This window comes from Genypterus blacodes, unplaced genomic scaffold, assembly GCF_046128005.1.
Source record: "Genypterus blacodes isolate CSIRO-AG114 ecotype Tasmania unplaced genomic scaffold, CSIRO-AGI_Gbla_v1 ptg000039l_1, whole genome shotgun sequence".
Classification (NCBI taxonomy): Eukaryota; Metazoa; Chordata; class Actinopteri; order Ophidiiformes; family Ophidiidae; genus Genypterus; species Genypterus blacodes.
This window is the reverse complement of record NW_027466852.1, coordinates 7,279,388-7,292,306: the sequence shown is the minus strand read 5'-3', so window position 1 is coordinate 7,292,306 and position 12,919 is coordinate 7,279,388. Positions and strand designations below refer to the sequence as shown.

General features: G+C 43.0%; 1 protein-coding gene across 2 annotated transcripts in view; it reads left to right on the top strand.

The window, feature by feature from the left end:
- The first annotated feature begins 2,189 nt into the window (after positions 1-2,189).
- Positions 2,190-12,919, top strand: part of lef1 (lymphoid enhancer-binding factor 1) — a 37,765-nt gene continuing 27,035 nt past the window's right edge. Inside the window, exons 1-3 of one of the 2 annotated variants that reach the window (XM_076148009.1) lie at positions 2,190-3,137; positions 4,835-4,901; positions 6,106-6,233. In XM_076148009.1, coding sequence (XP_076004124.1) covers positions 2,934-3,137; positions 4,835-4,901; positions 6,106-6,233 — 399 coding nt within the window. In that variant the 5' untranslated portion in view covers positions 2,190-2,933. Of the gene's footprint in view, positions 3,138-4,834; positions 4,902-6,105; positions 6,267-12,919 lie in introns of both variants that reach the window. The other variant, XM_076148008.1, reaches the window with a different exon arrangement.

The following is a 12,919-nucleotide window of genomic DNA, read 5'->3' as shown; positions in this document are numbered from 1 at the left end:
TGGTCCAGATTGATGTTTTAATAGCATCTCAATGCCTGAAGGTTACAATATCAGTTTCAGGGACTCTGTTTCAGAGGCTTTATACAAACTAAATGTCTACAATCATTCATTTCATAACCAAATTTAGCCTTTATATACATACCCTGAAGACGGTTATGGCAAATTTGTATGTTTTTGTAGCTTAACCTTAAAGCAACATCACATAACATACAAAATCAATGATATGCTGCCAGAGTAAATATAAATTCAATAACAGCAAACATTTACGACTTAATGTTGCATATGCGTATTTGATTTACTGGCTCTTTTGCCTAATAGGCCTGTCTGTTATATAGTGGAATCCTCAGATTTTGCCTCGTTTCATTAAAACCAAATCCTATAGGTGAAACACAGAAATGACACAGAATAAATAAAGATTGGCAGAAAAAGCAGGCAGTTCTTTTCTTTTCGGCGTGGTTTCAGGGCGGCGTAGGCAGGTAGCGGTATTTCAAATTGTGCCAGAGAAAGTGGCGGAAAATAAAGTAAGGGGGGCGGAGGGTGAAAGGCTAATTAAATTAGAAAAAAACACTGTAATGAAGTAGAACCATGTAGCTGTTGGGGAGGAAAACAGGCAGATTTATACCTTGTGTCACATCGACATATTTTTGGCTGAAAACAAGAAATAAAATGTTAAAGGCTTCTTAATGAAAGGTTTGGTTGTTCAGATCTGCCTGTGTGAAATCTTTCTAATTAACTCTCGCTCTCTCTCTCTTTCAGAATGTGGTGTAGTTACATGTGCCTCTGTGTGTGTATGTGTGTGTGTGTGTGTATCCTGTGTGTGTGTGTGTGTTCCGCCATACTCTGGAATGCAGCCAGTCTCGGCTCTTTTGAATCCACACTCGGCTTCCAAAACCCAAAAGCCTTTGATCTTTTTTCCTTTTTTTCGTGTCTCCTTACCCGGAAGAAAACCCCTTCTCTCTCTCTCTCTATCTCTCTCTCTCTCTCTCTCTTTCTCTCTCTCTCTGTCTCTCTCTCCCCCCCTCTCTCTCTCTCCCTCTCTCTCTCTCTCTCAGCTGGGATGAACGCACACGTGGAAATGTTGGCCAGGCTCCACACTCGGACCAAATTTAGTCATACAAAGGAGAGGGAGAGAGGGAGGGAGGGAGGAGAGGGGGGGAGAGAGGGAGGCTGGGGTTGGAGTGGAGGGTGTGAGGGGGGAGGGGGGGGACCGGGGGGATGAAAGAGCCAGCCGCCGCGAGATCAAAGGGATCCGCGGCTCCGCCCCTCTAACCCCACCCCCCCGCGCTTTATAAAGATCTGCCTCCGCCTGCCCGGTTGCGATTCTCACGCAATCCCTCACAGCTCCACACTTCCGTCTACTGTTTCATTCTTGTTTCACCTTATTTTACACTTTCAGAAAAAAAAAAGTTAGTAACTTGGAACAGCCCCCAGTCCTAATATACCTTTGTGTACATTTTTGATTTACGAAGTGTGTGTATAGCTGAAAGTAACTCGTATGACCCGAGTTCTGGGGACTGCATGGGGTGTGTGTGTCGCGTGTGTGTTGAGTTTGGCTTACATTTTTAAAGCTGATACTGAATAAATTCGACGTTAGATCATAAATTAATTCACTCTAACAAAGAACAGTCGTAACACGGTGTTTACATAATTGTCATCGTTCTGAACTCCGTTATGAAAGCTTAGAACGACGTTTTTTTATTCAACATAAATGCTGCTGCATTCAATACCAGATTTTATATAAGCACGCATTGATAATAAAAACAATTTAACCTCCATTTCCTTCAAAATTACGACAATAAGCGTGTGTTTAAATCCATATAACCGTAATATTAACGTTGTGTTGTTAAGTGCATTTTAGGCCCATAGATTTCTGTTGAAAATAAATTAAAATTTTTAGGTTTGGTTCTTTATTCCTTCTCTATTTTCCTCCTTATTGTTATTATTATTTCTATTTTATTTTTGTTATAGTGATGGTAGTTTCTCTTCCCTCTCTGTCTGCCCTGTTTGTTGTGAGCCGTGTGTAAATCTCTCTCAGGAGGAGCGTCAATCGGTGCGGTGTCAATCAGAGCCTCGGCTTTCCTTTCATCTCTCCTTCCTCCCTGTGACTGAGGAGGAGGAGGAGGGAGGAGGGAGGAGGAGAGGAGCAGCTACATTACCAAACACACACACACTGCTTACATTATACTGTGGCAGCAGTGTATGAGAGCAGTGGGAAGGCAGTTCGACGGTGTTTCTTCCTCTGTCCTTTTTGATTGTTTTTGACTTTTATTTTCAAGCAGGCACCTCTAAGTCCTGCGGCCTCGGGATGGATTTTTACGTTTAGTCGTGATTCTTCCACTTTCCACTCATTTGCTTGAATTATAACCCCCCACCCCCTTATCCTCCTCCGTATACAGACTTTCACATCATTTCCACCTTTTGCTCTTCTCCGTCAAGTTCTCTCTCATTTCCAAAAGGGACGCCGCGGTTTTTCAAAGGACCACCGGAAACCAGGACATATTTCTTTGAAGTAAAAACCACTTTTTTCTCCTCATGTTTTGGACCATATTCGTCATTGGTGGTGTTTTGACTGAAAACAAGTGATGAGGTTTTAACTTTCTCTTTTAAATTCCTCTTCCACGACAAGTGCCGCTGCTGAGGCGGGCACTGGACTCTGATTTATTACATCTAGACTCAGTCGTATTTTGAGTTAAATCCTCGTAAACTAACATTCAGAGGGGCAGATAGAAGCCACACACTCCTGTTGCTTCACTGAAAACACACCGGCAGCGTGTGTGTGCACGCCGCGTCCTCACTCCCCAGCCAAACCCTCGTCAGAGGGAACGTTTCCCGGTCGGTCTGGGGGCTTCGCTAGGTTTCTCCGTATAGTTTCGGGACAAACCTCGGGTGTGTTTTCTTCCATTTTTTGGTGGTGAAACTAACAGAGTTGAACAATGCCACAGCTGTCAGGCGGCGGCGGTGGAGACCCGGAGCTTTGCGCCACAGATGAAATGATCCCGTTCAAAGACGAGGGGGACCCGCACAAGGAGCAGATCTTCGCCGAACTCAGCCACTCAGAAGAGGAGGGAGACCTGGCGGACATAAAGTCCTCCCTGGTCAACGAGTCCGAGACCAGCCCCAACAGCAACGGCCACGATGTGAGTACATGGTCCCTGTGAGATGCGGGGAGGTGGGTATCGAGACGAGACTGAAGTTCTTTTATAGCCCTTTGAAATATCAGATTTGGTATTGTTTTAATATTGATTTCAGTTGTGTGTTTCTATAGGATTGGTTATTTGCACAGATGCATCGATAGGCCTTCATGTTATCTTCTTGACCCTGACCTCAAGCTTTTTCTGATCAGATTCATAATGCAGCATAAAGCTTTACATCATTCTTAAATAACATCAGTTTACCCCCCCCCCCCCCCCCCCCCCCTCTTCCACACACACTAATACCGAGTCAGTGTGTGTGTTTTCCTTTTCTTGAAAACGATCGGTGATGTCACTGCTGATCGTAAACACTGGGTCTTCCAAGTTCTCTCGCCTCCATCAAAAATGATAAATTGGGGAATTTCAATCCAAACACCCACTGATCCCCTGATAAGAGATAATTAAATCAAGCTTGAGTTTCAAAGACCTTTGTAGATTATTACTCTATCCGTGACATTTGATTTTTTTTTTTAAAGGATGAGATTTAAAGGTCTAAGAATCGGGCCTTGTGAGCAGCCTCTGACACGTTAACCTCATCAGGTGTAAACACAAACACATGAATCCATCTCTACATGTGGCCTAAAACCTACAAAAAATAAACTTAAGGATGCAATTCTATTCAATAATTTGAATAAAATTTGATTATCATGCCAATTAATGCTAAATCACAAATTATAATTGCTTGCTTTGTAAGCTGAGAATTTTATGAACCTTACAACATTTATTATTATTATTTTATCATGAGCGTTATTGAATGATAAGTGGCAAAATGGGTTTATTTAGAGAAATTGTATAAAGTGTGTATGGAGAGTCCGTTAAGGTTAATGCTACATTTTAATGTCTCCTAATTTATTACTGAGAATCCCACGCTGAACATTCTGTAATTGTGTAGACATCTTTGATTAAACACACAAATGTTAAAATGAAATATCACAGGTAAAAATATGTTTTCCTTTTCTTTTGTCTGTATAAAATCATCTCCCTCAGAATTGATCATGAGGTACAAGTTCCAGCTCCCCTGTAGCAGAGTTATTTAGACCGATTTGCTATTAACCGCAGTGTTAATGGAATTTTGGATCGTAGGTTTTCACCAACAAATGTCAAAGGGACACATGAGACGGCGGCTGAATGTTAATTAGGAATCCAGTGGAGTTTCCCCACTCAGCTTGAAGCTATCCTGAGGGGTCTGAACTCCAAAAAAGAGGTCCTCTTCCCAATTCTGATTCAAAAGGAGAAAGGAAATGGATGTGTGAGGTGTAGGGACTCTGAGGGGGGAAACCACTTCCTCTTTAATGCAACGATTTAACTCATTTTCCACTGAGAATTTAACTCATAACACAAATATCCTTTATTTATTTGAATTTAGAAGGAGGCTTAAACCAGGATTAAAATGAGAGTGGACCTGTGTAACGGAAAACAAGTTAATTTCCCCTTAAGGACATGAAGCTTAATTAAGTGTTCTTTTGATGCATCCAGCTCTGCTCCATCACCTCTCTATAGATAGTGGTGTGTGTGTGTGTGTGTGTGTGTGTGTGTGTGCGTGTGTGCGTGTGTGTGTGTGTTCTATGTGCTTGTTCTGTAACCGGATCAGTATCTGTGTGTATAACTGTGTCATATGTGTCTTTTGTTTTGTTTTTTTACAGGCAGCTAGACAGTCCCAAATACCGCAAGATTCATATCATGAAAAACACAGAGACCATATAGAAGATGGTAAGTGACTCATTGTGAAGAAGGACAGATCAGTGTGATCAACAGATTTTCAGAGCTGTATCTTTAGAGGCAGTGGTGAAGGTGACAATATAACTTAAAGGGCCACAGTCTTGCTGCGCCTGTGCTGGTCAGACTCCCTGTTTGAGCTGCTTGCAGACTGATAATCTGGAGTCCAGGTCTAGTCTGGAGTTGCCTTACCCTCATGGACACAGCTCCCTGCTTACCTACCTCATAGATGATGGTGCCTGCAGAAATGGAAAACAAAGATAAAAATGCACTTTAACAGTCTTTGGATTTGGGAATAGGCTTTACTGGAGAAGTAGAAACTCCTGCTGTTTGAAATGAGTCAAAATTCCCTGTCTGTCAGAAGTTGGTGTTTCTGATTGTCTAATTAACTCAATAAACTGTTTACCCAAATCTATCAGAACACCTGTTGCACATGCACATGCAACATGTTGCAGCCGCTCAGGGCTGCTGGATCTCTGGCTTTTGTAGTCTGACCCCGCTGCTGCAGGTCATCATTAGGGCTTTGAGGAGGAGTGTGTCTCCCCTTTGTTCCCCTTTCAGTCCCCGAAAAGAATCCCCTCAAACCAAACACAGGCTTTCTCCCACAACAAGATCCATGTTTCAATCAGGCTGTACCACAAACACACCCAATCCCCCACCCGCCACCTCCCCCCTGACAGTCTTATTACCCAGCACACATTTGAGTGGCGAGTGGCGTTGCATTGAGGCCTCTCGTATAAAGGCCCCCTTCTTTGGTCAAAGGCATAGAGGAACAGTTGGGGCGTCTCCTGTTTTGACACAGTCTGTATGTTCTTCTAATTGGTGCTAATTGGCACAGAGGGGCTTCATTGTTCCTCTGTATAATACGACCCTCCTCCCCAAGACGGGAAGAAAGGGTACAGACAAAAGGCCGAGGCAAAATAGGGCACGGGTTAAAGCGCTCGACAGCGATATCATTACCGTGTCACAACAGAAGTAAGGTAAACTATGGTGTTGTGGGATTTGCTTTGTCATTACTTCTCACCTGAAACTCATTGAGAATTTGTGCCATTTTTTTTAACAAAAGATTTGCTGCTGTATTTAAAGCCCTGAATTTAAGAGTAGAGTTTGAGTGTTGGCCTGTGAAATATTATCTGATGAAGCTAATAATTTATAATAACACACTGATTTGTTTTCCCTCTTTCCCCCCTCTTATCAGGTAAGCACCAAGACTTGTACAGTAAAGTCCATCAGTACTCAGGCTACCCAGGCTACATCATGATGGGCAACATGAATAACGACTCCTACATGAACAATGGCTCTCTCTCGCCGCCCATGGCCAGAACGGTCAGTGCCAACCAACTTTCCAGATATCATATGGTACATACAATTTTTCATTCCTTTTTTATGACATTGCAATATCATTATTATGGTTTGTCGCTTAGTGAAGGCAACAATAAAATACAGATGAAATGTTGATCACACTGTGACATGAGCAGGGTGCTTTTGGTGAGTGTTGAAATGAGTAAGCCCGTTCATTTATAAGGTAACAACAGAAAAATCGAATTAAAATATAATTAATTTAGGAATTATGTAATGATAATTTAGGACTGCACGTTGGACGGAACGCGAAAACAAACATGTTGGATGATGATAAACGTACACTTGCCCAGGTCAAGCCCGAGATTTGCTGCTACTAATTAAAGATTTACAGATGTTTAATTTTCACAATTTTTCAATGTGGACCATCTGGTTCAATGTTAATGCAGAGGAAAGAAGGACAAAGAAAAGAGACAACCTGTTGCTTTATTTGCCCAAAAGATTCAGAAATGCTTCCTCTAATTATTCTAAGGTATAACGGTTATTTTAAAACACTTCAATCAGAAATTGTAATATAAACTGTAATAAAGTAGCTGCTACCATAGACTATATACAGCTTCAATATGATGTCGGGAGGTCCTTACAATCTCATTTTGATCATTATCAACATCATTTTTGCTTTCGCTTTGCTTTGCTTTTCTGTCATTGTGTATTTAAATTTAAGACTTAATTGGCTTTTGCCATATTTATTTCGTAGGCTGAATGATTAATCGATTAATCAAAATACATAATTAGTAGTCAAACAAATGAATACAGTCATTAGCCCTGCTAGGGTATTTGCTCCTTTAGGTCTTAATTTTAAGACTTACTGACTTACGTTTGATTTGTTTCATAGACATAGCAGTAAGGATCTCTATACAACTTTAATATCTTGGCAATGCTCTTGTGCCGAAATGAAGTCCAACCGTTATTGTTCTATTATTCACTTTGATTCACTATCAAACCACCACATTAATTTGAGAGGAATCAAAGCTTAATGAAATATCTGTGCTGAAAATCCTTTATTGATCTGATAAAAGCAACAATCGAGCAACATCAAGCTGAACATCGCAACAAAGAGAGTGAGTGATGATGAATGAGTTTTTTTTCTCAGCATTCTGCGCAAATCTCGTCCTAATTAATATTCAGGTTTCTTACGTGTACTGCTTTTGTGTATGTTATGAACCAGCACTGTTGTGACACGTCCCCTTGACGACCATACGGGTCTCTTGGAAACCAAATGTCTGCCATTTTTTCCAGGAGATTAACATGAGATATACAGTGTTCCTCATCTTGTTAAAATCTGTAGTGATGCATGTCTACATGGCTCATGTAAGCCTTTAAATTAGCCCAGCATGACTCTGTAAGATAAAAGCAACAACAACATCACTGCACAGGCGTTTACAGTACTGACCAGGGGTGGCGTATGTTGAAGCGAATATTGTCCCTGTTACGGTATTAATTTCAGGCCAGCTGCAGGTCTCTCTCTGGCGGCTTCCTGTGTCTGTCCCGTTTGCAAATTTCTCTTTGTAAGGCACACATAAAACACAGGGCACACTAGCAGCTGTCCACTCTAATCCTATTTTGTGAATGTGTGTGTCTCTGTATTGCACGTGGGAAGACACCAGTCTGGCTTTGGTTTTGTGCCTCCAAAAGCCTGTTCATACATCCTACTAGCCTCCAGACTGGGGGACACACACACAAACACACACACACAGGGACTCTGTGGGCCCGAAAGCCCTGGGTTGTCTTTGCATGTATATCTGAGTTTGTTTCATCACTTGTGAAATATGAGTTCTGTTTTGGAGACATGTGATTGTTGGGGGGCAGATGCCACATGCTGTGTGTAAAGGATCTTCATTCACACGCAACTCTATCATGGAATGATGTTAAAATTGCACTGCTTTCCCTCTGCCAAAGTCGCAGAGGGTGAAAGTATGTGACATTGTTAAGAAAGCTTGAACCTGATTACCTTATGATTTACCCTCTTTCCTCTACAGATAAAATGACTTGTGAAATGCTTTCCAAATTCTGTCTTAGTGGCATATTTTCTGCCTAATTTGATCAATTATGCCGTCATATGCACTCGCAAACTTGTAGAGGTTTGTATAGAGACCAGCTGACTGCATGAGAGGAAATTACCCCTCAGTGCACATGAATTAGGCCAGGCAGTAAGGCAAGCGTACTCGCTGCCAAAATTTTTAAAGACTCTCTTTCATTTCATTTACCATGGCTGCTTTTCTTTCACCCAATTTTCTCCCTTGCCCTGTCTTCAATAAAACGGTAGTCATTTTATATACGTCTCTCTCACTTATCCAATAAAAAGAGCCGGGGTTTGGTGGAGGGATCACGGAACATGAGTCCTCTGGCTTTCTCACTGATGTCAGCTTCACTGCCTCTGCTGCTGGCCACCGCAGCCACAGTATCTGCAGGCCTGGGATCGGTTTTCACTGAGATCAAAGGCACGGTCTCCCTTTCATTCTCTTCCATCCCCAGCTCCACCACCACCCCCAATCCCAGCAGTTTAGATTGATTTCCATTGACCATGACATTCCTGCACATGCTGTCCAGTCATGATGGAGCTTTTGGGAGTTGCTGATTGTCAGCAGATTTTTTGGGGGTTTGAGTATGGTAGCTCATTTCTTCAACAAGTGTTAGGGTTTTTGTTGTGAAGCTGGCGTATGTGCCATGGATGCTTAAGGTTACTTTGTAGTGAAACCACTGTTGAACATGCTGAAGAGTCACAACGGATGGGCACGTACACTTATAGCTGTTTTGAGATTTGTGTGAAAATATGACGGTAGTTGTGTGTTTTTAGAGGAGGAGTGGGTGCCTCATTAGCTGGATCTGTAGTGAAGATACGACTCATTGGTCCTTTTCATCTGCTTGACCTGAAGAATTTCAGATAGGTAGTAGATTATGTAAAAGGCTTTTATCTTTTTTGATGGTTCATATTTGTTGGAATTATCACACTGACAAACACAGCACATTTCAATAACTGCAGTCAGCATAATCAAAATGACATCCATAATGATGGAGAAATTTGATCTTCAAACCATGAAGAATGCGGACACTCTTGGCTTTATGTGTAGAGGAAGAGAAGCTCATGGCTTGGAGGATATTTAGGTTGTGCTGTAGCGCTCTACAATCAAGGATTTGCAATGGTTAGCTACTAGATAAAGGTCACCGCACACATGAGGAGTCTGTTTTTAAACCAATCCATCATCCGATCATATTGCTGTTATCATATTAGAAAATACTTAAATTAGCTTCCATTATTTATTAATTAGTACTTAACTCATTTAAGGGATCGCATCATTCTATATCATGAAAACCTTTACCAAAATCCATTGGAATGGCAGACAAGATGAAACAGACGGTGGTTCCTGGTTTCTGAAACGGTGATACCCAGCTGTGCAGATGTGCTGGTGGTCCCCAGCTGCGTTGGGGCGGCCTCATGGTCCTGGGCACGGACTGAAACAGAATCGGTGATTTTTAAACTGAGTTTTGCTGCTTTTGGGGGAGGAGGAGTTAATAGCGCTCCTCTTCCTTTTCACTGTGCACTCCTTTTCCCTTTGGACCCTCCACTGCAGATCCTCATGCTGCAAGGGGGGGGGGGGGTGCTGCTGCTTTGCTGCACTTTCCTTTGATGTAGTGGGAACGTGACGGATCTGCATCACACTGTGGAATCACTAACCCTGGCTTACCTAACGGGATTTGGCAGGGGTGCTCTCACGTCCCTCAAGTGCCATGTGTGTCCTGAGCCGCTGCCCCCAGTATTACTGTGGAAGATCCCTGTTAAAGAGAGCACCACATTTACCAGCAGCCCTCCATGTTCACACATAATGTTCTAGATGGCAGCTTATGGCCTCTTGTGTAGTTAGAACTCATGACATGTTGTGAACTGCTGTTTACTAAACCTAACTGGAGCTTTTTTGCCATTACCCAGCTGGCCTCCATATGATCCCATGTTGCCCATCCCGCTGTCAACTCATTTCATTGTCTGAATACTCTGCGTTAAGCACCGTCTATATGCTTATCACAGTGTCAAGAAATGCAAAGAAAATAGCAACCGCCAAAGGACAACAGTGTAATTGGCTCATTTTATGCTGGATCTACCAAATTAGTCATTTTCCTCAGTCAGGCGCTGTGTGTATGAAAGAGCCACGCTGACACTGATGTCATCTGCTCTCTAGCTCTAACAAACAGGGTAACATGTGTGCACATGAAGGACAGCACAGGGACCTCACACAGAAGGAACACTCGCGTCCTGGGCTCTTTGTAGTGCCGCCGGGCCCCGTGTGCTTTATAAACAGCACCATTAACGCCGCGGTTCCTCCTCAGCCTTCACTGTGTGGTGACGCTGGTTGACACATTTACTCCATATGCACAGTGCTAATGACTCCATGTGGCTGCAATTACCTTATCAGTATGTTTCGTCGTGTTAAATGGGGCCCGGCATGCCTGTTTCCATCCTTGGACCAACATATATGTGTTCTTGTGTGAAGAAGAGAATCAAAACTGAGACAATCAAGGATGAGGTTTCTGGATGATGATGTTTTTCTTAGTAGTGTTGTTATGTCATTGATTGACCTGAGTGAGTTGTATTTCTAGAGTCTCAAGTAGATTCGTATGTAGATTGTATGTTGATGCGTTCAATGTACATTCAAACCCATGAGACCGTCATGAGAAACCTTGGTGCTTCTTTTGTTTTTTATTGTTTATATATATCAACAGCACTGAATGTGCGTCTCTATGTACAGTGTGTTAAATTAAATCAATAGGGAGCACCATGGTACTGAGCGTGACATGCCAGCACACACTTGAACCCCCGTCAATGTTTATTTGTGGCTCGTTTTCATGCTCACAGCAAAGCACTCATGGATGATGACACTTTCTCTGCTCCCCATCCTCTCACTGAACTGGATACAATTGAACTGTGCTGCGTGTAGCCGTCCAGGCGTCTATGGATAGACCACCGCTGAACCCCCCCAGCACCTGCTCAAAGGTCATCACTCCTCACTAGCAGCCTGCCACAGCTCTCTGGGGTCAATGGAGAGATGTCCCTTATGCCCACTTCTGTTTGAATGGTCACAGGCTTCCTTTTAAGGGTGGGTCATACGCAGAGGCTAGAGGGCAGTGTATGCATGTGAGTTGTTGTGCACAATTGTCATCACTCAAGCTTGTTGTTGTGAAACAGGCCTCAGCATAACTCCCGTCAAAGCTAAAGAACACAGCTGTATTCGTGCTCTCACCAACTATGGAAAGTAGTTTATTAAGCTTGACTGGGTGAAATCAGTTGACTCAGTCTCATTTATCTGCACATTTGATTGATGTGCTACATACAGGCGTCTACAGCGCAAGATTTGCTTAATTGATCCGGTTTAGTCTATGAGCTCTTACTGAAGCTTAACTCTAACTGAAGTCCCCAAAAGCTGATCACAGTACCTCACTGTTCCCTGATACAGCCATAAAATGAGTTAAAACATGAATAGCTTTATTGACTTCATTCTGACAGCTAGTAGGTCCGTATAGAGGCGAGCAGTGTTCCTGCTAGTAAACTGCAGCAAAGGGGAACAATAAGACCACAGGGGTGAACATGGGCGCAAATCCTGCTGGCTCTCCAGACTTCAGAGAGACTGAAACAGCCCCCACTTTGTCCATCGAAGGAACAGAGCTATGATCAATAGCTGCTCTGTTGTATGAAGTTGGTCAGTCTTTTGCACCCCCCCTTTTGCTGTTTCATATTTTTCAGAGGCTCATTATTTCTTTCTGCTGTGGGTGTGAGTGCTAAAGAGGCTCACATGCAATGTGTATCTGACAGCGCTGAAATATTAATGGTCCCCAGAGTAGGAGGTTGGTATAGGGCCTGCATAGTTACAGTACAAAGGGTGCCTTCTCGCCACCAGGCTTTATTAGCCAAGCTGTTAAATGAATAGATGGATATAGCTAGGACTGTTTCTTCACGCTGTCCTTTGTGTTTCCACACTAAACATCAAACCGCTTTCTTTTTGTCTATTTCCAACACACACACACACCAAAGGAGTGTCAGACACACTCATGCGCAGATTCGTGCGCCTTCTGTGGGAGGACAAGAAGGAGGGCTTTGCTATCAGTTCATTTTGTGTGGTCCGGGCCATAAAAAAACACCCTGTTCTTTGACTGTGAAGAAAGCCTGACTTTAATTTTTGGGAAACCCATAAAAGTTTGTCGCTCCTTTCATATCGGCCGCGGAATTGAAAACAAATGCTGTATTCTCCCCTTCTGTGCCTTTGAACTGCCCAATTATGGAGTTGTGAAAATAAAAATCAGTCTGTAGATCTCTTTCCCCTTCTTCCTCACTCCTTCCCTGTCTTATCCCCCAATCTCTCTCTCTCTCTCTCTCTCTCTCTCTCTCTCTCTCTCTCTCTCTCTCTCTCTCTCTCTCCCTCTCCCCTTCTTCCCTCACTTACGTCTTCGCCCCCCTCTTGTTTTTGAAGAAACCGAGGGGGGATCACTGATGTCAAAGTCAAAACCAAGAGCATTAAGAAAACTGGCGAAATGCAATACAGCTGCAATCCGACATGACGCTAGAAAATAGGGCTGAGGAGCAGAAAGCCTCTCTCCCGTATTCCCAGGGCGCGCAACTGCTCCCAGCCTTGGCTTTGATCTCTTCAAAGCCTCCTGCCTCCTAC